The sequence below is a fragment of the Mustela lutreola genome, chromosome 3 (genome assembly GCF_030435805.1).
Source record: "Mustela lutreola isolate mMusLut2 chromosome 3, mMusLut2.pri, whole genome shotgun sequence".
NCBI classification, from domain to species: Eukaryota; Metazoa; Chordata; class Mammalia; order Carnivora; family Mustelidae; genus Mustela; species Mustela lutreola.
Genome location: NC_081292.1, coordinates 78,852,640 through 78,880,261, shown reverse-complemented (window position 1 = coordinate 78,880,261; position 27,622 = coordinate 78,852,640). Strand labels below are relative to the sequence as shown.

The 27,622-nt window shown below is 36.3% G+C and overlaps 1 protein-coding gene and 1 non-coding gene across 4 annotated transcripts in view; both read right to left on the bottom strand.

Moving 5' to 3' along the window:
• The window catches only part of ATP6V1H (ATPase H+ transporting V1 subunit H), a 148,651-nt gene that overhangs the window by 97,023 nt on the left and 24,006 nt on the right, over nt 1–27,622 (bottom strand). For 2 of the 3 annotated variants that reach the window (XM_059166453.1, XM_059166452.1), the window contains 3 exons: nt 25,282–25,335; nt 10,794–10,891; nt 1,807–1,999 (listed from right to left, as the gene is read on the bottom strand). In XM_059166453.1, coding sequence (XP_059022436.1) covers nt 1,807–1,999; nt 10,794–10,891; nt 25,282–25,335 — 345 coding nt within the window. The remainder of the gene's footprint in view (nt 1–1,806; nt 2,000–10,793; nt 10,892–25,281; nt 25,336–27,622) is intronic. The other variant, XM_059166454.1, reaches the window with a different exon arrangement.
• Nucleotides 8,247–8,354, bottom strand: LOC131828343 (U6 spliceosomal RNA). Its single transcript, XR_009352362.1, has one exon. It is a non-coding gene; the product is annotated as a U6 spliceosomal RNA (small nuclear RNA).

Genomic DNA, 27,622 nt, shown 5'->3' with positions numbered 1-27,622 from the left:
TAGCTATTTTGGCAAATTACTTAACCTCTTGAGGCCTAACTAATGCCCATTACATGGAATTCTTGGGAGATTAAATGAGTAACACATTTAAAGCAATTAGAACAGTGCCTGACACTGAATAAGCTCTCAATAAACATTAGTTATTATTGCTATTAACTATAAACATCTAGAAAAGAGTTCCTACACGTCAAATTTTAAAATTTTAAAGGTGACAAATGCTATAAGTAAGCAATTTATAGGAAGAACAGAAATAGCTGATAAAGATACTAAACAATGCTCAGCTTCATTCATTATTAACAGAATACAAATTTAAAATAATGATTTCACTTTTCAGCTCATCTTTTGCAACAATTAGAAGAAATGCAAGTGAAAGAAAGGAAAAGCATGCACTCTCAATATGTAGCTGATGGAAACGTAAATTTGCACATTAATGAAAGGTGATTTGATGTTACCCTAACAAAACTGTAGAAGTTTATTACTTAATTCAGCAATTCCATCTATAGAACTATATCTCAACAGAAATATTCATCAAAGTGGGTAGACATGTAGAAGAATGCAAACATTTAAAAAATTACTAAAGACCCACATATATGAAAATGAACACATATTCATTATATATTGTTAAGAATAAAGTTATGGAACAGTATTTATAATATGATGTCATTTCATTTTTAAATACAAAATAAAATTACACACCTAGCTTTATGTGCTTAGAAAAATCTGTAAGATGTTAGTCACTATGTTCGGCAAATGTGACGTCTATGCTATTTAAATTTCTGCAACACATCTGTACTACTTTCTAGTTTTGATTTGCTGTTGTTTATTTAAAGAAAGCATAAAGAGCAATTAATAGTTAAAAAGCAGACTGTGAAGCCATTAACTTGGATTTGCATGTCTATCAGCAATGTGCCTTCTCTCAGTATCACCATTTTTACAATGGGAAGACCAATACTAATACTAATGATACCAATATACTAACAATAACAACAATAATCATCATGTTATAGGGCGGTGGTAAGCATTAAATGAGTTAACAAATGGAAAGCCTTAAAACGATGCATTGCACAGAGTAAGCACTCTCTGAACTGCCCACTATCATTACTCTTGGGTAGCATCCTTAAAAGATACTAGGTCAGCCAAGTCATCCCTCAGAAACCCAATTAAATCTTAAGGTGACCAACAAAATAATCAACACACAACTGCTACAGCAAATACACTGGGTATGGAAAACCGATTAACAATACTTTATTTCTGTGTTATAGCTTCCTGGCAGCCAGAAGATCTAGAATTCCGGTTCTAACTCTAGTCCCCCTCTTGTCCTCAATTCCCTCAACTGTTCAAGAGAGGAAGCTGACTTAGATATCACCCAAATTCTAATATCCTAACAGGAAAACTTTACTAAACAAAATGATTACAGATCTTTGGAGTTGCTTCAGAAATACACTCATCAGCTCATCAGAAGATCCAGAATCTAAAATACAACTCTATATTAAAACAAGGGCCCCTTAAGAGAAAAGTTTCCATAACAGCGTCTTGGAACACACTGCAATGAAAAAGAATTTCCTCATCATACAATTACATCTCCTACACATTTTACCCACTTAAATGTCTATTCCCCAATCCCAGACCCCAGTGTCACAATGAATTAGTGAGATTTTACTCTGTGTTCACCAAGGCCCCATAGTTTCATGACTACGTGGAGAACAAGCAATTTTTTCCCACCTGCTAAAAGCCCTCAAATGTTCTTCACAGGAAAAATGGCACACAAGCACACACACAACTAAAAAAAAACAATAAAACACTTACACGGAATGCTGCAAGAATGATTCTTGTCACTTTCTCTTTCACAGATTCTTGAAGAATATCAGACAGGACAGGAATGATATTATAGCGCCGCAGGTGTTCACACATTTGAGGACTGAATGCCAGGAGCCATATTGAAAAAATCATTTGATACTGGAGTTGAAAGCCACACTTGTTACTCAAAACACCCATGATGCTGAAAAGGAAAACACATTAAGAAGACATTTACTATAACAGTGCAATAAAAAAGAAAAAATAATTGCTTATTCTCTTTCTGCACTAACAGAACAAGTCTCTCTGAATTATGCCCTCAGTTTCTTTTCTGCCAGATATAAGCAAGGTAGGTCCCTACTTATAGAGGCCCATTTCCAGCACAGTCTCACTTAAATCTCTCTCCAAAAATCACAGGATTTCAGTGTTTAGCAGCAGCTACTTTAGGGAAGCAATGAGAAAGGAAACATAAACTTGCAATACAGTGGAAGAAATGGTAAGACATTTAAAAAAATACATTTTTTTTGTATTTAAAAAAAAATACAAAAGGATTTGTTAACACAAATGGATGTACACCTTGATGAAGTCAGAAGGTATATCAAGATTTTGAGTCTGGTAAACCAAGAGGATCATTTGTAGACTTAAAAATACTTAGGAACCTCACACAGAGAAAAAGGGATGATTGGAGAAAAACCTGTCATGAATCTGAACTGGACACAGCCAATCTTTAACTCTGGGGGTTAAAACCTCAGAAGCTTCTAGATGAGCCTCCCATTTTACTGATAAGGAAACTGGGAAAGCCATATGGAAATGGTTACATCAAGGAAGAAGACTAAGGAAATTTCCCTGGGGAATGCCTACATTCAAACAAAAAAGATAAACCACTAAAAAATGACCAAAGGGGTTAGGGGAACTCAAAACACAACACAAAGAGTGAATCCTAATGTAAATATGGGCCTTAGTTAATAATAATGTATCAATACTGGCTCATCAAGTGAAAGAAATGTACCATACTAATGTAAAACGTTAATACAGGAGAACTATGGGAGGGTAAGTATACATGGAAATGTTGACTTCCAATTTCTAAACATAAAACTTCTCTTTAAAAAGTCTAGTAAGAGCACCTGGGTGGCTCAGTTGGTTAAGCAACTGCCTTCAGCTCAGGTCATGATCCTGCAGTTGCAGGATCAAGTTCTTCCTCGGGCTCCCTGCTCAGCTCCCTGAATCTCCCTCCCTCTTCTCATGCTCTCTTTCTCTCTCATTCTCTCTCTCAAATTAAAAAAAAAAAAAAAAAATTTAAAATTTAAAAAATAAATAAAAAGTAAAAAATAAATTAAAAGTTTATTAATAGAGCTACCCTACAACCCAGCAATTGCATTACTGGGTATTTACCCAAAGACACAAATGTAGTGATCCGAAGGGGCACCTGTACCCTAATTTTTATAGCAGCAATGTCTCCAATTGCCAAACTATACAAAGAGCCCAGACGTCCATCAACAATGAACAGATAAAGAAGATGTGATAGATATATACCATGGAATATTACACGGCCATCAAAAAAATGAAATCTTGCCATTTGCAACAACATGGATGGAACTAGAGGGTATTATGCTAAGTGAAATAAGTGAGTCGGAGAAAGACAATTATTATATTGCTCTCACTGGTATGTGGAACTTAATAAACAGGGTGGATCAAGGGGAAGAAAAGAAAAAATGAAACAAGATGAAAACAGAGAGGGAGACAAAGCCTAGAGATTTTTTTTTTAAGATTTTATTTATTAATTTGACAGACAGAGATCACAAGTAGGCAGAGAAGCAGGCAGAGAGAGAGGAGGAAGCAGGCTCCCTTCTGAGCAGAGGGCCCCATGCGGGGCTTGATCCCAGGACCCTGGGATCATGACCTGAGCTGAAGGCAGAGGCTTTAACCCACTGAGCCACCCAGGCACCCCGAGATTTTTTTTTTTATTTCAGTGTTCCAGAATTCATTGTTTATGCACCACACCTAGTACTCCGTGCAATACATGCCCTCCACAATACCCACCACCAGGCTCACCCAACCTCTCACCTCCTTTCCCTCCAAAGGGAAAGTTCCTCAGAGTCCACAGTCAACCCTAGAGACTCTTAATCTTAGGAAACAAACTTAAGGTTGCTGGAGGGCAGGCTAGTCGGGGGGGAATGGGATAACTAGGTGAGGGACACTGGGGAGGGTATATGCTTATGGGGACCACTGGATATTGCAGAAGACTGATGAATCACAGAACTGTACCTTAAACAAACAATATATGTTAATAAAATAAATGAATTTTTAAAAATAAATAAAAATAAAGTCCATTAATAAAAATAGATTTTTAAATCTAATCTTATAATCTACAACTACTAACTATTCGGAAGGCTTGTATTTGTGCCATTTCTCCATTTTTGTGATTTGTATACAGTTATAAATCTACTGAATCGCCCTTAATTTTCTCAGGCTTAATTTTTCCCTTACCTCTTTTCTATTTGGGGTTGTTATTTAAGACTTGCTTTTATTTAATATTGATGTCAGTGTTTCAAAAACTGTAAAATCAACTCATTTTATACTATTAATACTCTAGTACCTAATTTCCTTTTGCTCTCTGACTGTTCCACTTATTAAGGTAAGCCTTCTACACTTCGCTTTGTGACACTGTGGCTGAGACTTCAAGCCACAGTTCTGCTCTGCCAGCTGGCTCTGCCAACAGAAGCAGCTAGAAGCTGACTGCCAAGATAGAGGAAGAAGAGGCTTTGTCTGTCAGCTTCGCGCTCCTGTGGGTATCACTCCATCAACAGTCCTGCACTTCCACAGCAGCAACTGCTTTCCCGTGGCAGCAGCTGAATTCAGTTTGCAATAGCGCTGGCTGAACAGCCTCACTGCGCACACTCAGAGAGAGCAGCACCAGTCGAGGCCCTTCCTCTGACTTCAGGAACACAAGCCCTGGATTAAATCTCAGTTGAATACACATGTCTTGAAGCAGGTAAACTTTAGTAATTCCAATCTCTTACCTTTGCTCCCCAACTACAGGAGGAGCATCTCTACTTGCTACCTCTCTTGACACTTGAGAGTACTTTTGTTTTCAGAAACTTAGTTAACAAATTTATACCTAGTTACCTGTTCTTTATATTAAATTATCTCTGTTAACAAATCATGTAAATGTCCAGAGGGGTTATACGGAGCTCTGGATCAATACACTATCGCTGAAACCAAAACTGAAAGATTCCAAAGGAAGCTGCGGTCAACAATGATGACTACTGCAGAGAAACTTCAGAGTTCAAAATCTGTCTACAATATATATGACTCTACTGAAAAAATAAGGAAGTCTTCTATACCCAAATATTAACGACAAGAAAAACTCTAATGAGGCAAAATAAAAGTTCCTTGTTCTGTTCTTGTTCTGTTAGTTAACAGAAAAAGGAAGGGTTTCCCCTAGGGGCAGGAACCCTAACTCTGAAGATAGTGGATCATGAATATGCTTTAAGGGGATACAAAGGACACAAAGGCCCAAGATAAACCTAATTTAGTAATTTAACAAATATTTGTTGAAGATCTGTATGGCAGGTACAGTGCAAGGCACAGGGGACATAATGGTGAGCAAAAACAGACACTGCCCATGTTCTCAAGAAATTTACGATCTAGCAGAGTGGGAGGGAAGGATTCTAAAAGGAAGTGACCCTTGAGCTGAGACCTGACGAATGAGTCGGTATCTAGTCCCATTTAGGTCTCCACTATCCTTCTTAAACTGATGAGTTTAGTGTTATTTTTAATCACTGAAAAAGCTACCAAATGATGCTACAGAATCCTGAATGCTACCTTTGTTAGCTATATAACACTTTCTAACTAGATTATAATTTTTTTAAAAGAAAGGGACCATATGTTTCTTTGTATTTCCTATAATACACAGTACAACATTAATCAGAGAGCTCAAAAAAATACAAATAGTCAAATCCAAAATTAGAAGGCTAAGGTCCATGCACCAAAATAATTAGTGTTCTATTTTGTTTTTAATGGAGGTTTAAAAAGAAAATCAAACCAATGAAGAGCATAGGGAGACAAAATACCTGATTTACTGGTTTACTGATACACTTCTAGCTAACTGCTGCTCTTCAAACCTGAGTACCTCGCACCTCATCACACAGTATCACCCAATATTATTAATGATGGTATTTTTATTATTTTGATGCCTTTTTTTTTTAAGACTTTATTTATTTATTTATTTATGTGACAGACAGAGATCACAAGTAGGCAGAGAAGCAGGCAGAGAGAGAGGAGGAAGCAGGCTCCCCACTGAGCAGAGGACCCAGGACCCTGAGATCATGACCCGAGCGGAAGGCAGAGGCTTTAACCCACTGAGCCACCCAGGCGCCCCTATTATTTTGATGCTTAAAATAAGTCTTACCTTTCATTTACATACTACTTACATTATATACTTACTTTATACTTCCAAATACTTCAATCCCAATTGAATCTGTGGAGGCAATTATCCCAAAAAAGCCTCCTTTGCGCCAGTATTTAATGAATCAATACTAACTTTTAGACTTTCTAGAAAGGTCAATATGCAAGACCATGCAAAGTACATTTTTGGTGTTATACAGGTATATAAGCATTCAGAAATAGTATTTTATCATTCACATAAAAGGCTTTATTTATTTAGCGAGAGAGAGAGCAAGCACAAGTGGGGGAAGGAGCAAAGAGAGGATCTTAAGCAGACTCCCTGCTCCATCCCAGGACCCTGAGATCACAACCTGAGCTGAAATGAAGAGTCAGATGCTCATCCGACTGAGCCACCTGGGTGACCCCACATAACAGACTTTTTAACAACAAAAAAAAATGTTACCTAAAAATGTTCTAGAGTGTTTTGTTTTGTTTTGTTTTGTTTTAAACAACTTGGCTAGTCTTTATTACTAAATCTTGGTGCACACCTCTAATTATTTCCTTGGGATCAACTCACTGAATTTCTAGGTCAATTTGTAGGCACATTTTTTAAATTTATTTTTTATTTAATTTCGGCATAACAGTATTCATTATTTTTTCACCACACCCAGTGCTCCATGCAATCCGTGCCCTCTATAATACCCACCACCTGGTACCCCAACCTCCCACCCCCTCCCGCCACTTCAAACCCCTCAGATTGTTTTTCAGAGTCCATAGTCTCTCATGATTCACCTCCCCTTCCAATTTCCCCTCAACTCCCTTCTCCTCTCTAACTCCTCATGTCCTCCATGTTATTCCTTATGCTCCACAAATAAGTGAAACCATATGATAATTGACTCTCTCTGCTTGACTTATTTCACTCAGCATAATCCCTTCCAGTCCCGTCCATGTTGCTACAAAAGTTGGGTATTAAAATAGCAGTTCCAGGGGCGCCTGGGTGGCTCAGTGGGTTAAGCCGCTGCCTTCGGCTCAGGTCATGATCTCAGGGTCCTGGGATCGAGTCCCGCATCGGGCTCTCTGCTCAGCAGAGAGCCTGCTTCCCTCTCTCTCTCTCTGCCTGCTTCTCCGACTACTTGTGATTTCTCTCTGTCAAATAAATAAATAAAATCTTTAAAAAAAAAAAAATAAATAAAATAGCAGTTCCATTCTCTTCAAAAAGCCTATACTTGAGTTTTGTCCTCCTCACATGATTCCTGCTTGTGATTTGAGGAATACCAAAAAGAAAGAAACAAAGGAAACTTTCAATCCTAAACAAAAGAAATGGACAAATAGAAAGGACACATTTTGTTTCTTCAAAAATGAAAATATTAAATGAGCTTTTTGATTGTGACACTAACAGTAAGTTACCGTACCTTTATTTATGCCTGCTCTCAACCTAAAGGTCTCTAATTTTTTTTTATCACTGTTAATCTAATTAGCAGTCATTAGTATATTGAAATGTATAGGTTGAACATGGAGTATTCTAAACTACATTTGTCCCTGCTCTTGTTACTAAACTGAACAGTTAATATTGCTTCCTGTCCTCCAAAATACTAAGTGCCAGTAACTAGAAGAGCTGCATTTGGTTAACTTTAGTATACCATGAGGGTCCACTGGACCAAATTTTAGTATTTGAGTTTATTTTTTGACCACTTCCAACTGTTTGTAGAAATTGCTGGTTCATGACTTTTATTCTCTTTACAGGTCTTCCAAAGAACAAAATGAAGTGTATCTTTTGTGTAACAGAATGAAATTCAATTTATTTTGCAGTTACTATACAGGTCTATTGAATCCATTCATAAACCTAAGATATACTATGGGATTTCAGTGATTTTATATTATCCATAATTTGAAGAATTATGCTACTTCATTATCCAAGATATTATTTCATCAGTATACATTCATTATTCCCAACTATGCTAAAAAAATTAAAGACTAAAATTATAAGAAAACTGGAGAATGGTGGAATCATCTAGGAAGATGATATAATAATGAAACATATAATTACCTTTTCTTATTGTACTGCCCAAAATATGCATCATTTTTACAAATTTGCATGTCATCCTTGCATAAGGGTCATGCTATTTTTCTCTGTATTGTTCCATTTTTAGAATATGTGCTGCTGAAGCGAGCAGTGCATCATTATTAAAAAAGGTAAAAAGGCTGGAAACATCAACTCTGTAGTCTACCTTTAGATTTCTGTACAATAAAAAAATTAACATAAAGTCAGTCCTGAAACCACTATTCTTAGAAGTCTGCCTACAAAGTGAGCCTTTGGATGGCTTCTGAGTATCTGAGCAGTAAACAGTCTCCTATACTGCTACAAAACTTTCCCTAAATGATAAAGGTGGCTCACTATATCTATACTGTATGCTCAAACAATATGCTTATGTTTATACTGAACACCTGCTATCCTTCTGGAGTCTGGAATTCTCCTGTATGCGAGGCAAAGGGTGCCTACCTGACAAACTTCCAATAATAACCATGGGTGCTGGATCTCCAGGGAGATGCCTGAGCAGAAAAAAAAAATCACACAAATGTTGCTATATTCTCACTGCTGGTGGAAAAGTACACTGTGTGACCCCCACAGGAGGGATACAACATAAGGAAGCCTAACATGGATTCCTGCAGATCTACTGTGTCTCTGAAATAAATCCCAGCCATGAGAATGATCACATGCTGAGTCCCATGAGTCCTTATGCTGAGTCTTCTGACACTGTGTGAACACAGAAATCCAAAGAATTCAGAACTTTTTATTTTCCATCCATAATGGTAATTACCTGAGGAAGGCACTTCATAATTATTAGAAGAATCAGAAGTTGAAAGCAAAGAGAGAGACAGCATTCTATTCTAAAAAATGATGATGAAATTGGTCATATAAGTGAAATCTCAAACTATGAGCCTTCAGATGATTCTATCATAAATGCATTTTGCCAAATTCAAGAATCAGTAAGTGAAAATATATCTCTAAGGACAAAAAAAAAAAAAATACAGTATTCTCACTTATTTAGCTGTTCAACATGAAAGCCTTCAACACAATATTTTGCAAAAAGAACCTGGACCATTCCATTTTGCTAAAAGGACATATGATGGTTTTCCTTCATCCTTCAGGATGTTTGTGCACCAAAATTCACTTACTACAGAAATATTTACCATGAAAAAATTTTTATTTTGGAGAGAGAGTGTACATGCGAGTTGGGGGAGTGGAAGATGGGGGAGAGAGAGATGGAGAGAATCTCAAGCAGACTCCCGGCTGAACACAGAGCCTGACCCAGGACTCAGTCTCATAACCCTGAGATAATGACCTGAGCCGAAATATATCAATTAAGCCACCCAGGTGCCCTTACCATTAAAAATTCTTATTTCTAGTGGTTGTTTTCACTATTTCTTTTTTCATAATTCTGTTAATTATACATAAATTGGCCAAATATATGTTTTCCTAAAGATCCATGTGGCAAATTGTCATGACTATTTTTCCTGACATACTAAAGGTTAAGTAAGTATAAACAGATTGAAATTTTGCATTAGAAATAAAACATTATTAATTTACTGAGTCAAAAGTAATTGAGTATTTCATTACAATTCTATGAAAGTCATAAGAAAAGCCATTTGCAGAAGTAACCCAGCTGAGGAAGTTGCAAATATTGGCTGAGGAAATCCCTCTGGCAGGTGTATCCCTACACTGGAGATGGAGGAATCAGCCTAGTAGAGTCTGATGACACAGAATCAGGGGTCTTCAATCAACTCTTTTGGCTCACCAAGCAACCTTCTGTTGACAAACTAATTTCCTGTATAGGTTTTCCAACAGATAAACAACATCTTCATAACCAAAAAGACTATTTGGTTTAAGAGTAGAAAGATCTCTGATTATGAATAAATAAGTTGGCTTTTTGGTAAAATGAATTTTTTTGTTTGGGGAGGAGGGAGTTGTTTGTTCTATAAGTACATTTGCTGACCTCAGAGGGTAGCTCCTCAAAGTTTCTGAACCTGCAAATTAGGACTCCACAGAGAATGGTCTAATTACATTATGAAGAATGGATTATATTTATTCTTGTGGATAAGATCTTACTGATTTCTGCCTACATTTACCACAAGATACTTTTTTTTTTTAAGATTTTATTTATTCATTTGACAGACAGAGATCACAAGCAGGCAGAGAAGCAGGCAGAGAGAGGGGAAGGGAAGCAGGCTCCTTGCTGAGCAGAGAGCCCAACGAGGGGCTTGATCTCAGGACTCTGAGATCATGACCTGAGCCGAAGGCAGAGGCTTTAACCCACTGAGCCACCTAGGCGCCCCTACAAGATACTTTTATAATTATTGTTCTATTCTGAATACCTAGAATTTGTTCTACCAAGCATTAAGAGTTCTTAACCTCTTAAATAGCACAGGCCAAGTGAGGTTAAGGGGAAACATCCCATTTAGTGGTAACTGACTTCCATGAAGGTTAACATAATCTACTGTTAGACATGAAAAATATATATATTTTAGATGATTAAATGTATTAACTTCCTTGAAAATGTCAAGAAGAGATGCATCCAAATGTTATTCTACATTAAAAGTAAAAGGTCACTCACCAGTTTACCCCATCTGCTTCTACCCAGGCAAAGCGGTACTCATTGACCCGAAGCATCAACTGCAGACACCCAGCAACACACTGCACATACTGAGAACTCTATGCAAGAAGAAGCACAAGGTTTTTAAAATTGGAAAACACTTAAAGACATGAGATCATGCATATACAAAAAGTCTGGATTTTTTACCGAGTTTCTTACTGTAAGACATTCCGAAAGTTCCTGCTACTTTTTCAAAATCAACCTCCATTTTTGTTCTCCTCTCCACCTCTTAGAAATGCAGTTGACTTCTCTGTCAAATTAAACCTATATAGTTCAAGACTACTTAACACACAGGGAAATCAAGGAACAAAGTAACTATATCCTTGATAATGGCTTGACAAATGTTATCATCTTGCAATGTTTCACTTAGTCCTGAAGAGAGGCACTACAGAGATAATACTGCTCTCCATAACTGCAGAAATATCAAAGAATGACAATAAAATTAAAAAGATAAAACTGTATGCTTTGAGATGAGTCTGTATTTAAATGGTCTGAGGTGAGTCACTGATCCTTTCCAATACTCAATTTCTTTATGTATTTGGGGGTGATGCCCCCCAAATATCCCAAAGGGGTACTGGTAGGATTAAGTAAAGTAATTCATTTGGCATCAGCCAGACATTTTGTAGAAATTCAATAAATAGGAATTTAGAAATATATATATTACAGCATATAGGAAATCTAATTAGATATTTGAAAAAGATCTTTGCTCTATACTTTTTAACAACTATTAGTTCAATTGTACCATTCTAGGGAAACTGTGGCTAAATCTGGAACCTGAAATAAACAGGAATAATATTCCCAGGAATAATGAGGACACCTCCATTTTAGCAAAGCTAATAGCAACACCTGGCCTGGGCTCTTCTCTAAATGTTTACCATGAGCCTAACATCTGTAAGAACAGAGACAAGTGGGATTTTCAGACTCTAGCCTTAAAGAACATGAAAATAAAATTTAATTTAATCTAAAAAATAAAATGAAAAGGAAGGAAGGAAAAGAAAGAAGAAAAGAAGAGAAGAGAGGAGAGGAGAGAAAGAATAAGTAAGTAGGGAGGCAGATAATCAAGAATGTTATAAAAATTCACAACACCTAATGTATACAATGCTACTAAGTTCTGTGTTTTAACTCAAAGTTCATTAAAACGCAACAATTCAAGGAAATTCTAGGTACTCAATTACAAAAACACGATGATATAAGTACATTTGGTGGAATTATCAAAAGTTATCAAGAAAAGGTTATCTTAGAGAAAGTAGTAAACACGATGCCCAAAAGCATTATGTATCCAGTAATATAACTTGTCTAAATACTCAAAACATTAGCAGAAATGACCCCCCAAAAAGTGAATTTTCAGCTCTAAAACAATCTTCCATTATGGAAAAAAGAATGTTATTTTTCCAATTAAATCAGCAGGTAGTAATCCTTTGTGAAAGTGGAATTCCATTTTTTCTTGTTTAGAGAGAGAGCCCTGCAAGGTTTCTACATATAATGAATAAAAATGAAACCTATGACACTCTCCCCTCTTCCATTTATCATCAATTTCCTCTCAACACAGAAATATCTTCGTTCACTGGAAGCTTTTCTCTTCTCTGTCCATTTTACTATGTTACATTGAAATACACGATACATTTCAAATATGGATTATTCACTGTCACAGAGCTTCCAGATTCACATTATAAATGTGCATGTTAAAGATCTGGTTCTAGGGATGCCTGGGTGGCTCAGTGGGTTAAAGCCTCTGCCTTCGGCTCGGGTCATGATCCCAGGGTCCTGGGATCGAGCCCTGCATCGGGCTCTCTGCTCATTGGGGAGCCTGCTTCCTCCTCTCTCTCTCTGCTTGCTTCTCTGCCTACTTGTGATCTCCGTCTGTCAGATAAATAAATAAAATTTAAAAAAAAAAAAAAAAAAAAGATCCTGGTTCTAAAACTGTATTTGCACCTATTATACATAATGAAGTGGTCCAAATACCATCCCAGAAATCACTTTCAAAGTGTACAGTGAGAGCAACACTGGCAAATGATAGAAGTATTGCCCTCAATTAAACAAAGTAAATCATATCACTTCATTATCTTTTACTCACATGTGTCCTACTACTGTCATGTATAAAATTACTCAACAATTTTTTTTTCTAAAAAAATCAGTCTTCAATCAAGCCAACAAGTCACCATCTCTACTCCCAGACTAAAGTAATTCAGTACTGCTAGAGAAAATTATACAATCCTGCAAAGCCTTCAAGCACTTCTGGTCTATTCTCTCTGCCATTGCACAGGCACCATACTCACCACTATCCTCCTGTCCTACACCGTTCCCTCCCTCTCAGCAGTATGAGAAAATATACATACCATTAGTTAGAGATTTGCCAGTAGCCAACATCTCACCCCTAAACCGAACCATGCTTATAGCCATTCTTGCCTCTCTCTCACCTAGGAGACCAGCAAACTTATTCCTGTCCATAACCCTCAGCCCCAGAACAGTCTTAATCCCATTCCTCCTACACGATGCTCTGTCCATCAGACCCCTCTCTACATTCTCAGTCTCTGTTTGATAGCTTTCCTCTCCTCAGCCTCCAAATATATTCAAACCTTGCCCACCTTAAAGCTGTCCCTAAACCTTGTACCGATCTCTGCATCTTTATTCCTCCCAATACATGAAGTTTCTTGAAGGAGTTATCACCAAACTTTTACCTCTTTTGTATCTTATCAAGCCATTAGTATGGCAAATTCTAGGATCACCACTGAACTTAAAATGTCAGTTCCAAAAGTTACTTTCACCTGAGAACCAGACTTCTATCCCCAACTACTAACTGAACAACTCTGCCCCATTCTCTTCACTTTCTGAATGGACTTACCTGCTCCAAGTCTTACTTAGACCAATTGTTAACTCCCCCACCATGAAAGAAAGGCAGTAGTACATAGTATGGTAATAGTTTAGTAGTATAATAGAGTATATAGTATATAATCTTTAGAAACAAAGGCTCCAGAATCAGCCTGCCACACTCAGCCACTTGCAAACTACATAACCTTGAATGAGCTTCCTATCTATAAAATGGAGATAACAGGACAAATCCCATGGAATGTTGGTATAATTTCATTAGTTAATGTATGAAAGAGTTTTCAATGGTACCTATAATACAATATTCAACAAATGTTTGCTGCTGCAACTACTACTGTTTTCTGATTTCTCCAGATGGAATTAATCACTTCCATGTGCCACATATAAACCTCTATTTGTAAATCCCTTTGCGTGAGTGTGTGCATGTGTCTCAATCATCTTCATTCAACCAGAGAGCAAAAGAGGAGTCTTTCTTAATCTCAGCATTTAAGCATAGTCCCTGGCAAAAGAAAAACAAGAACAACAACAACAGCAAAAATCCAGCACTTTAAAAATGTTTGTCTGCTAATTGAAAAATTAAATATTCATTCCATTCTTTTTTTTTAATCATGCCATTTGGTTTCAGGAGGAAAAAAGTAAAACTTAAAAAGTTTTAAGATATATTTTGTCCAAGTCAAGTGATTTTTGTTTTCTGCCTAGTAAGATACGGTTTCTTTAAAAAAAAAAAAAAGGGGGGGGGGACAAAATATAGAAGCCCCCAAATTCTGTATTATCTGTTCCCTTAAGCTCATTTCCATGAGAATATAAAAATGTATTACTACCCTCCACACTGTTCAATGTAAACACAATCCTGATCTTTTCCTACTGCATATATTTTTCTTTTTGCTAGAATCTCCTATTCTATTACGACTTTAAAACATTCTTAAAATAGCTATAATTGCTAATAGAAAATCCTGAAATCTCACAAGATTTCAAAGACAAGCTGAACAAGAAGTGAATGGCAGAGAAACAGTCTATCTTACAGGACAGTATATAAAACTGCCAAACTGATGAAGTAGTATTTGAGATAATCAAATCCTGCTCCTTCCAAACAGAAATGTCACAACAAAGAAGCAAATAAGGAAGAAAAAAATCTCTGTGCCTTCCCTTGAAGCTGTACTGGATCCTCACCTTTTCCAGCTGACTCCCCTTGACTCCTATGAGTCTCTGAGTCTCCCTGACTCCTATGCTCAGAACTCCAAAGGACATCGCCTATGCTCAGCTTCTGGGTCCTAAGTATAGTTATGAACTAGAAGTATGACTTGACAAGAAGTATGAAACCTCTTTAATATTTGTGTACATGAATTTTACTGACCTTAATTCTACATGAAATTCTTTGTACACATTTACGATAAAATCAATGGGCATGCATGCAGGTGGTGCAGTTGGTTAAGCATATGACCCTTGGTTTCAGCTCAGGTCATGATCTCAGGGTTGTGAAATCAAGCCCTCCATCAGGCTCAGTGCTCAGCAGGGAGTCTGCTTGAGATTCTCTCACCCTCCTCCCACTTTCTCTATAGAATAAATAAATCTTTTCTAAATAAATAAGTAAATAAAAATAAAATAGAATCTTTTTTTTAAAATAGCCAATCAATATAGAATGGCATAAAATAAAACCTCCCACTCATCACCCCTCAGTACCACTGTGTAAAATGCAGATTCTATGCATTATATGTACATCTTTTCTCAAAAAATACAAATAAGATTATACCCTAACTTTCATTTGCAATTTTCTTTTTCCATTTAAGAAATCTTATACTTAGAGATTTGCCACATTTTTAATCATCTATATAAGGATTTTTAAATCCATTGTGCTCTCTCAACTTTGAAGAATTCCTTCATTCAACAACATTTACTCTATTGCTTACATTATCTGGTATGCAGAAGGAACGCCACTCTTTTTTCAAATATATTTGTAGTTGGAATCCAACCGAAGATGAAGAAGCCCATTTGCCCTTACAGTTCTAGTAAACTGTTCGACAGCTACAACCCCAAACTGCCTGGAATGTCAGAAACTAATAAGGAACATAAGGTCTCCATCATTCTACGTCCTCAACTAGTCCCCAGAAAGGTTCTACTAGTCTGTATTCAGTATTGATTCAACAATATTGATTCAACAAATATTTACTGAGTGACTGCTATGTGTAAGACACTACTTGCACTGAACACACAACCATGCAAACAGAACTCAATCCCTTCCATCAGGAATCTTACCGTCTAATGGAGAAAGAGGAAAAGCGCTGAATTACAGAGCGTACTGGAGTTTGACATTGAACTAGAGTGCAATATGACAAAAATACCATTAAGAAAGGGAACAGGAAATGCAGAGAAGGAGATGGGTGTTCTTTTAAATAGTATCCTCGGGGAGGGACTCACTGCTAAAGAGACAAGTGACAGAGTCCCAGGAAAGTAAAAAAGTAAGCCATGCAGCAATTCGAAGGGAAGAGCACTAATGCTGCAAGATGGCAGAACCAGGGCCATGCACTTATAAATGCTGCCCTCCTTCCTGTGGCTGCTCTATGCCATGTGACTCCTTAATATTCTTAATATTCTTCAATGGCTTCCCCCTGCCGAGGAAAAGTCCTAAAACCCTATGTGATCTAAGGTCCTGAATACCCTGGGCCTGCCTGCCTTCCTTCCTCACTCTCCCCACGCCTGCACCTCTACAGCAGCACTTCCTCACCTTTCTCTGCCATTGCTCTCCAAACACTTCCCTACAGTGGAGGCACAGGCCTCATCCCTCTGCTTCCTCAGTAAGGCTGAGCAAACTTGCCCAAATGAAACCCCTAACTGTAAAGGACCTGTGCTTCTCTCTTACAAGCACTGCCGGAAGGGTACTAAAATAATCACAGTGTGTAATTAATTACTGTCTAATGCTGTCCTAAGATGAAGTCCTGCCCATCCCATTCAGTGCTATGCTTTTGGCACCATGCACTGTTCCTGGTAGGTACTCAATATGTATTTCTTGACTGAATGAGCAAACAAAAGAAATACAACCAAATTTCACTATATCTTACACAAATTCCAAATGAGTGGGACTTTAAAAGATATGGTCCCATAATTAACATTTTTATCCTAGTAACAATCAATACTGCAGATATATATACAACACAGCACCATTATCATTTCTTTTTGGAGCTGAAACTAAATCTTTTTGGTAGTATGGATTTTATGTAACTGTCTAGTACTTTCTTTAAATTTATCTCAATTTGAAAACTAATATAAGGGGCGCCTAAGTGGCTCAGGGGTTAAGTCTCTGCCTTCAGCTCAGGTCATGAGCCCCACCTCGGGCTCTCTGCTCAGCAGGGAACCTACTTTCACCAATCTCTCTGCCTGCCTCTCTGCCTACTCTCTCTCTCTGTCAAATAAATTTTTAAAAATTAAAAAATAAGAAATAAAAAAATAAGCCAGTCATAAAGAGACAAATACTGTATGATTATTCCAGTTATATGAGGTAGCTAAAGTACTTAAATTTACAGAAACAGGAAGTAGAATAGTGGTGACCAGGGGCTGGAGAGAAAGAAAAAAAGGAAGTTATATAATGGACATAGAATTTCAGATTTCCAAGAAGAAAAAAAGGCCTATAGATCTACTTCATAGTAATGTGAATATATTTTACACTACTTATTTAACTGTACACTAAAAAAAAAGGGGATTATGATAAATTTTATAGGGTTTTTTTTACATTATTTATAAGAGCTATACACCATGGCCAATAAAGTAATCTACCATATTAACAAGCTAAAGACAAAAAATGCCATAATCTTATCAATTTGTAAAGAAATAGCATTTGATAAAACAATACCCATTCACAGGGAGCCTGCTTCCCACCCCCCCCCAACTCTGCCTGCCTCTCTGCCTACTTGAGATCTCTGTCAAAGAAATAAATAAAATCTTAAAAAAAAATTAAAAAGTTCACCATCTTTAAAAAAAAATTTTTTTTTAAAGAAAACTAATTTAAATTGCTAGTCAATTCTGGCTGTACCTTATATCACCCTATTTTACTAGAAAATATTTATGGTAAAAGAGCTCACTTAAGCCAGATGATAATTTTCATTTAAGTTACTAAAGTAGGGATGTCTGGGTGGCTCAATCCATTAAGCATCTGCCTTTGGCTCAGGTCATGATCCTAGGATCCTGGGGTTCTAGGGTAGAGCCCTGCATCAAGGCTCTTTGCTCAGCAGGGAGTCTGCTTCTCCCTCTCTCTCTGCTCCTCCCCACTACCCCCACCCCCGTGCTCATGCTCTCTCTCTCTCTCTCTATGAAGTAAATAAAATCTTTTTTATAAATAAATAAATAAACTGCTAAAGTAATTCACTTCTCCATTAACAAAAGTATCACCCATATGGGCAATTTGGACTGACTAAATAACAGCAACAAAATACACACACAAAAAAAAGATATTTTAGGTACTCATTGCATTGTTTCCTAAATTGTATTTGTTTAAATGTCATCCAATCAGAGTTCTTCCTTAAGGTAAACTTTTTGTTTTTTTCAAGAATCAAAATATATCTTCTAACCTTCACAACTAATCAAAAAATTTCTTTTTTCTTTCAAAAAAGAAATTTAAAATGTTTTATAAAAATAATTTATTAACATTTTTCAAAGGATTTTTAAACAATTAAAAGAGAAATTAAATTATAAATAAAAGGGAATTAAAATTAAAAATTAATGAAAAATTATTAAAAATAAAAGGGAAATATTATGATTCCCAATTTTTCAGATGAGCCTTAAAAAGGAGATGTAATTTGCTGAAATTAAGAGAGTGAGTTAATCTTGGACTAGTCCTAGGAATCCACTCTCTTCATGGTTTAGCCAGAGTTCTCTGTGCTGTACCAGACATCCTAGGCTGAGAACTGGCCACAAGATGACCTCTCACTGCAGCAAAACTCACTGGTACAGAAAAACTATTTTTATTTCTCAACACATTTAAGAGAAATCTTCCAGTGTTGCTGAAATGCAAACTCTCCTACTTTATGGTGGAATAATCACATCACAGGAAAAACAGCAACTGGTAAAATTCCCCTTTGTGGCAAATATGATCTCAGAGATCCATATTCTGCAGAATTACAAAGTAATTTAAGGAATCAGAAAGCAGGCAGGCAACAAAAGATAAACATAAAAAACAGTGATATTGTACCAAAATAAAACTAATTTTATAAAAACATTTATAGACATTATTTTCAATATTCACCTTCATAATGCTGGGATTTAAGTACAAACTAAATGAGAAAGAGCAAATATTCATTTAAATTTTGGAATCGTGGGCACTTGAAATAACATGTCTGCTTGAAAAGTTCAGCTTTACATAAAAAGCACCTGTCCCACAGAGTAAAAATGCACAGTACAGTGGAATTGGTGAAGCACCAAGCTGAACTTTTCAAACACATACGTGACTAAAATAGATTCCAGAAGCCAGGTTTATGTGAAATGGAGGACTGCTGATTTTAACAGCCCCAAAAGTATTTAATGTTTCATGAATATTGTACAAATCTTTTCTTGTAGAACTAAAAAGTGAGTGTGAGCATATTTGTGTGTCATTTTAACTCTATTATAGATTCACTTTAAAAAATAACACAAGACAGAAAAAAATAACACAAAACAATATAAGTGTCAGTTGGGACTGGAACAACTGAAATTCTCCATAGTTTGTTGAGGGACATGTAAATTGATTGAGAACACTGATTTGTAGTATCTACTAAATTTACATATACCTCACAACCCAGCAATTCCACTCTAGAATTAAGTGCTCCAGGCACAAGTGATTACAGTGATCACAGCTATCCAAAGACAGGTACAAGAATGTTCATAGCAGGATTATTCATAATAGCCAAATACTAGAAGTAACCCAAAATATCCACTAATAACAGAATAGAGAATATTCGTTTAATGGATTATTACTACTATGGCAATAAAAAGAATGAATTTCTGTTAAAGGCAACATGAATGAATCTCACTAGTACAATACTGGCAAGAGAATTCAGATACATAAGAGCATACTGTATATGATCCCACTACAATGGAGCTCAAGATTAGGCAAAACTAATCACTGGTAATAGATACCATGAAAACAGTAACCTTGGTGAGAGTTTAGTCAAAGGGAGATATTGAGCAGGAGGACACAGGGCATGTAAATTCATTTAGCTGAACAGTTAAAATCTGAGCATTTTACTCTGGGTGAGTTAAGACATAATTATAAAAACAAAACACAGTGGCTAACTGAACATAATAAAAAAACTAAATTAAAAAAATTTTTTAAAAAGAAACAAAAAAGAAAAGAAAAAGCAAAAAGACAAAGGAAGGGAAAAGAGAAGAGGCTTTGCCTATCAGGAGTTTTGCCAAATTATCTCTGGCAAATCACTTAAAATCTTCAAAACTGTTCTATCATCAATAAAGAGAAATACCAGCCCCAACAAATTAAAGGGAGAAAATCTCCTCAAATCTGAATTCTAATCAGTTCTACAAAGCACAAAAAATCACAAGGTATATTATTATTACCTCATATGCAGGAACTAAAATACATATATGAGTTCAAGAATTCTCTTGAAGTTGGCTCAAAGAGATCTAGTCAATACTCATAAAATACTAAGATTAAGTTAATGTCTAAATTAAGATAATTTAGTCTTATGCTTGTTTTACAAAAAAAAAAAGTAATTTCATTATTAATTTACAAATATCTAAATCTCCTTCAAGCGATGCTTTCAACCTAATTGGCTCAGTCATGTAACAAGATTCTTTACTATACAGAAAAATTATGAACTTAAGAAAATATTACTTACTTTATAAATTATTGCTTTGTATACAACTTCAAAGAACACATCTAATGCACCATATTAGATTATTTATTGTTATTATCAGTGCTGTGCTTTGGCAATGATTTGTAAAAGAAAATCTTATACTGAAATACCTTATCACTTAAATTTCTTTTGTATTGCCAGAATATACCTCCAGACAGTCCTCCCAAAAAATCTGATCAGAAAAACAAAACTCACAGATTCTTGTCTTCCTTCCTTAATGTTCATTCTGTGCATTTATTTTAATGATCCCCAATATTTAAAATGCATTAATTTTGTGGCAAGAAGATAAAAGGCCATTAAAAATGAAAATCCTCCAGGAACTGCTTTAGGTAAATAACAATGCTCCTGAAACTTACACAGACGCCTAACTGATTATGAATTACTTTGAGTCCTCACAGAATTCATAGTTCACCAGCCAGAGCAGATCCCAGTTAAGTAACAGGCCTGAGCTGTATGAATTCCTGACACAGCCCACTTATTTCTGCTACTTGGGCATCACTTTCAATGTAGTTAACAACGAAGTAGTAAAGAACTAAATCATTAAAGTACTCTAACTCTTCTGGAAGACTGAAAAGTGCTGCATCAGTGCAGCATTAAATTAAAAACAGTAAAACCATCTTCATATTAAAGAGGATATTATAACTGCCACAGAAAACAATTTAAGAAATTTGGCCAAAAGCCAAATCTATCATTTCTCTCATTCTAAAATGCTATTATGTGCTAAAACATGCATGAATCCTAAAGACATTATGCTAAGTGAAAGAAGACAGTCAAAGTCAGGAAATGACAGATGCTGCTGGCAAGAATGCGGAGAACAGAGAACCCTCCTACACTGTTGGTGGAAATGCAAGCTGGTGCAACCACTCTGGAAAACAGCATGGAGGTTCCTCAAAAAGTTGAAAATAGAGCTACACTACGACCCAGCAATCACACTACTGGGTATTTACCCTAAAGATACAAACTAGTGATCCGAAGGGGCATGTGCACCCGAATGTTTATAGCAGCAATGTCCACAACAGCCAAACTATGAAAAGAACCTAGATGTCCATCAACAGATGAATGGATAAAGAAGATGTGGTATATATACACAATGGAACACTATGCAGCCATCAGAAGAAATGAAATCTGGCCTTTTGCAACCAAGTGGATGGAACCAAAGGGAATTATACTGAGTGAAGTAAGTTAATCAGAAAAAGACAATTATCATAAGACCTCCCTGATATGAAGAATTTGAGAAGCAACAGGGGGGGGTTAGGGGGTAGGGAAAAAAAATGAAACAAGATGGGATCAAGAGGGAGACAAACCATAAGAGACTCTTAATCTCACAAAACAAAATGAGGGTTGCTGGGGGAGGGGAGTAGGGAGAAGGTGGCTGGGTTATGGACACTGGGGAGCGTATGTGAGTGCCGTGAAGTGTGTAAACCTGGTGATCCACAGACCTGTACCCCTGGGGCTAATAATACATTACATGTTAATTAAAAATTTTAAAAAAAGAAAAGCCAGTCATAGACAACCACCACACTCCATGTGCTTTACTTTTATGAAATGGCCAGAAGAGACAGAAAGAGAAAGAGAGACAGGGGACCAGTGGTTGCCAGTTGGGAGTGGGGAGCAGGAATGAGGAATAACTATTAATGTGTACAGGGTTGTCTTTCTGAGGTGTTAAAAATGTTATAAAATTAGATTGTGATAAGAGCTGCACAACTCTGTAACTATACTAAAACCTACTGAACTGCAAATGAATGGATTTTATGGTGCGTGACATATATTTTGATTTAAAAAAACTAAACAAAATTGAAAATTTATTTCCTCACTTGCCACCTTTCCAAGTCCTCAATAGCCACACAGTGGCTACCATAATGGAAAGTTCCAACATCATGGAAAGTCCTGACGGACAGAACTGCTCCAGAACATTAAAATGCAAGAAGAAATAATGAGAACCTGGCAACTTCATCAACTTTACTTACTATCAATGAAACGATGTTTATCTAGTAGTAACTAATGCCAAACTGTATCCACAACATAGACAGAGATCAGGACACAGTCAGATGGGGAATCACCTTGGTTCTTCCTACACAAGTTTAAGTGAAGCTGGACAGAAGAAAAAGAAAAGAAACAAACAAGAAATTCCCAGATTCTTTCTAAATGCTGCAAAGCCTCTGAGAGATCACCGTATTCATCTTCTTATCAGGGGATCAGCACTAATCAATGTTCACAGCTGTGCAGCTTTCTCAGAGGACTTATAATACTCACATCAGACAGGAAAGAACTGAGCAGCTTAAGGCAAGTGTGTTAAGATTTGGTATCATTTATTATTTTCATCTCCAGGCAAAAACAACATAATGCCTGCTAATGAAAGTCTACTTATATAACATCACTTAAATAAAAACGTTTTTAATGATCCACTCATAACTTACAATGATGCTTCCGTGATCATTTTAAAGGTAAGACTATTGAATGATTCTTATTTCACATTTTGCAGGATAAAACTTGTGTCTGTTTTACACTGACATCAAGTGGCAATATCGTGTAATGCAACTTCCCAAACTGCTTTTCTTTTCTTTTTTTTTTTTTTTTTTAAGATTTATTTATTTATTTGACAGAGAGAGATCACAAGTAGGCAGAGAGGCAGGCAGAGAGAGAGGAAGAAGCAGGCTCCCTGCTGAGCAGAGAGCCCTATGTGGGGCTTGATCCCAGGAGCCTGAGATCATGACCTGAGCCAAAGGCAGAGGCTTAACCCACTGAGCCACCCAGGCGTCCCCCAAACTGCTTTTCTATGCTCTTAGAAAACTGAAAGGGATTTTTAAAATATAATACCAATATTTTTACATGTCTGAGAAAGCTATGCAACTTGGATAATGCCTAAAGGCCCAACTGCAACTTCTATTGCCTCAAAAGGAATTCTCTTGGCAAACAATTCTTTCCTTTGGGGTTTTTGCCACTCATTAATTGAATGACTTCACAAAAACTGTATTGCCATTCTGCGCAGCCTCACTGCTCACATCTATACAATGTGGCTTACAGTAAGACCTAAGTCAAGAGAGGAAGTATGAATATTTCAAGGAGATGTAAATGTAAATGAATAAAACTGTGCCGAGCACATAATAAGAGCTCAATATTAGTTACCAATTCAGATTCCCCTATTAAATCATATCAGAGCAGAAGCTACCACGTTACGCTCAATTTATCAAAGTCTGCTTTCCAAGTAGATAGCCATCAGAAAAAGTAAGAACCTTCAGGACGAGACAGCAAGTATGTTTAAAGTTTGAAGGGTATGAAAGGGAAGAAGGTCAAAACTCAAAGGTCATCTTTTCCTTACCTACTATTACCTCTGATGCTAATTCTGCTTGGGATGTATGTGTAGGAGTCTACCACGTAAACCACTTTGACTAATGTATGCCAATTCAATTAATTAGTTTTATTTTTCAAATACACTGGACAGAAAAGAACATCATGTTCATGTTTTTCAGAAAAGAACATTACTCATTATGTAAGCTTTAATAATTTACAAACACGTTAATCACTCAAATTTATAAGATACATAATTCTTTAAATACCTTTTTAAAAATTTATCAATAACTCCAAAACATGAATTAAATTATTCTTCAGAATTTCAAACCCGTAAAAACTCAAGTCATGAAATAAAAGATTCTCAATTTAAACATGCGCTTATGACTGAATATCTAGACTTCCAACCTATCACCTCCTTACCCCACTCTGACCCCAAGATTGTTCATGTAGTTCTACACCTTGTTCTGATTCCTCTTCAGAAGGTTAACAGCCATTTTCTGGCCTAACACACTATTTGTCAAGTCCTTCAATACCTGCCCCAAGAGAAGCCCTGCTTTTGGCTTTGAAAATGGGTTCTGCTGTCACCTCCAGTGTCAGAGCACACAAACAGATATATTCCATGCTGATTACAGAAGTACTGTTAATTAATATGGATATGAAATGGCTCCTACACAGCTTTATTTAGGTCTACCACAGGCGGGTGGGAGACACCACCCTCTGAAGATGCCTTCCAGTTTCCCAGAGATATTTCCCACTAATGAAGATAGATGCACCTCACCTACATTTCGTTCTTTTTTCCCTCTCTTATTCTCAATTAGCTCTAATCATGCCAACCCTTACTTGTCCAAACTTATTGCCAGTTCTTGAAGTATTCAAAATATAACAAAGATAAACTGCTCCCAAATGGGGAAGATAAGTCCAACCAAGAAGGAAACTTGGGGAGACGTGATTAATTTTAACCTTTACCCTTTGGGCTCTACAAAAATGTGGGGAGAGTTAGGCCAAAAAAAGGGCAGGTAGGGGTTCTGCCCAACATATACCCTACATAAAGCCTTGAACAACACTGTGCAAGTAATGAGCTTTATCCCATCAGGAAACTGAAATGTTTCCAACTCCTTGACACACTGTTCACATATCTGTTAAGCAGATGTTGGACAGGTTATCAAACAATGAAAGCATGAAGAGAGTAAGTAACTTTATGATTTCTCACTCCAGCTGTACATCTGAATTCAGACTCTTGCCTTGATTCTCAGGTCTAAGATAAGGGGACCTGAAAAGAAGAGCAACAGGGAAGAGCAAGTCTCCTGTCTACCAACAGACCATAAATATTTATATATACATAAATATAGAGTTTTTACAATGCTATTAACCTAACTGAAGGTTAATATGGTTTTACATTTGGGGAACTAGTAAACATCTTTAAAATTTTAAATGACTCAAAATAACTTATATTCATGGTGTTAGGAGGCCAGTGAATTAAGAAGGAATATACTTACATCACTTGAAGAGACTGTTCCTGTTTCAACAGCGACACCGCTACCACGCAGTTTCTATTACGAAATAAATAACTTATTACTTAGTTTTGTTCTTAATTTTATCCTAATTTATCAGCTTATGAAAGGGAGCTAAGCAAATTTTATAATTTTTTTTCCTAATCCTACTTAATGGAGTATCATCAACTAATAAAAAGCATGGGGATGACACAAAATATTCTAAATATCACAGTCTTCCAGACAACTTAATTAAAAATGGAACAATAATAAACTGAATACTAAGCTCCACTAAATTTCGTAAGTGAAGCTGGTACAAATTTCCAAGTCTCAGAATTTACTTACTGAATTGTTTTTCAAGGAAGAGGACCATCTTAAACTGAACCATCTACAATATATTTTGTGGCAAAGCTTTTAAAATAGATGTCTAGTAATGGGAAGATTCTACACAGAACTTAGATTATCAACAGCAATCCTAGCAAGTTATAATGACAATCAGAACTTCACATGTTATATAATGTCTAAATGATATATAAAAATGAATGAAGAAAAGTTAAGGTAGAAAGCCAAAGGCTGAATGTACAAGAGAAAAGTAGTAATGAATTTCTGAAAGGAAATTTTTATTTAGTTTTACTCAAACTGATTTTATTTAGTATCTACTAATTGCCAGGCATGAGGCCACCTGCAACCCATAGAGAATGCTTAAACTACCAAAAAAGAAAAAGCTCTTAAATGTCACTATAAAGTCAACAAAATATCGAAACTTGCAATTAATTTGGACATTTGAAAGTTTATTTCTATTAAAATTATGAAATTGTGGTTCTTTTTATGAGGGAGAAAACACTAACAACAGAGAAAAAGAGATCTAGTGCCATTACGTGACATTTAAGCAAAACAGCAAACAGAATGCCAAATAATCCTAGGTTTCATTCCTTAAACAAGAAGTCTGTAATTTGATCCTGATAGAAAGCTATGGAATAAGTGTCTGCCCACAGCAAAAGAGACAGGGCAATTCAGATCCTAGCAGAAGCAGTGACCAGACTCTGAGAGGCAAATCCAGAAGGGGCCTAAGCACCCTGAAGAGTCACTTTGTAGCAGGACTTGGAAAGCAGAAACACTGAACCAGAACTACTTAAAGCCAAAGACTTGATGATAAGAAGAATGCACCAGAAAGATAAAGAAAAGGTCTTTTAAAGTATTTATCTAATACCAAGAAGCTCTGTTCTAATAAAGACTGTTCTAGACAATGAAATATTTTGCTTCCACTACTGATGATAAAGATATTTCCCTCAATTCTTGGACACAGTTATAACATAGTTAATCATTCCAAAAGTAATAAATCATCTGCAAGGCACAATATAAATGTTATTCTTGTGAGGGAAAATCTAAGATGAAACAACCCAAAATGTTAGTGGCAAGCTACAGTATACATTCTTTCCTACCAATTTTCATTTTATGAATCCAGTTACAACACAGCCTCATTACCATTACCATAAAGCTAACGCAAAAACAGACTGAAGTTGTTCAAATGAAGAACTAATTTCAAAAAAGAAAAAAAGGGGTAGGGGGAAGGTTAAGCATTCTGACCCTATATGATACACACCTAGAAATTTAAAAGCTCATCTTCACACACCTATTTTTCATGTTCTAAGTATGTTTTTTAAATACTTCACAAATTCAGTAAAATCCACAAATTTGTGGCTCTTGTAAAAATACCTTTGAAAACTAAGCCATGGTGCCTATGTCTCAAGTAGTCAGTTAAGCATCCAGCTCTTGGTTTCAACTCGAATTGTAGGATCGAGTTCTGCAACAGGCTCCACGCTCAACAGAGTTTGCTTCTCAACAGAGTCTGCTTCTCCTCTCCTTCTCCTTCTGCCCCTCCCCCTGCTCTCAAGTTCTCTTTCTCTAAAATAAATAAATCTTAAAAAAAAAAAAAAACCTAAGCCATACAGACTGTTAAGATTTATGCTATTGACATAAAAAATAATAATGTTCAATACACTCCAAAATATCCCTATTCAAATATAAAAGACAATTAGATTTCCCCAAAAAGGCAAGCAACGATAAAACAAAAAGTAAACCAAGTAAATGTCATGGTGTCTCTCCTATGTCTCAAATTAAAATCTATTATAATGTCACCTGAAATCTGAATTACAAAAATTTATTTCAAACAGACATTTATTTGTAATCGAACACTATTACAATGCACTAAGTACCTATATTATTTTCCTGGTCCCATTCCTCACATAAGACATTCCCACACCAAAATCCCATTCTCTTTTATGCTTTCTCCCCCAGAATACTCCTTCCCCACCCACCTTCATTTCATTCCCTTTCTGAGATCACT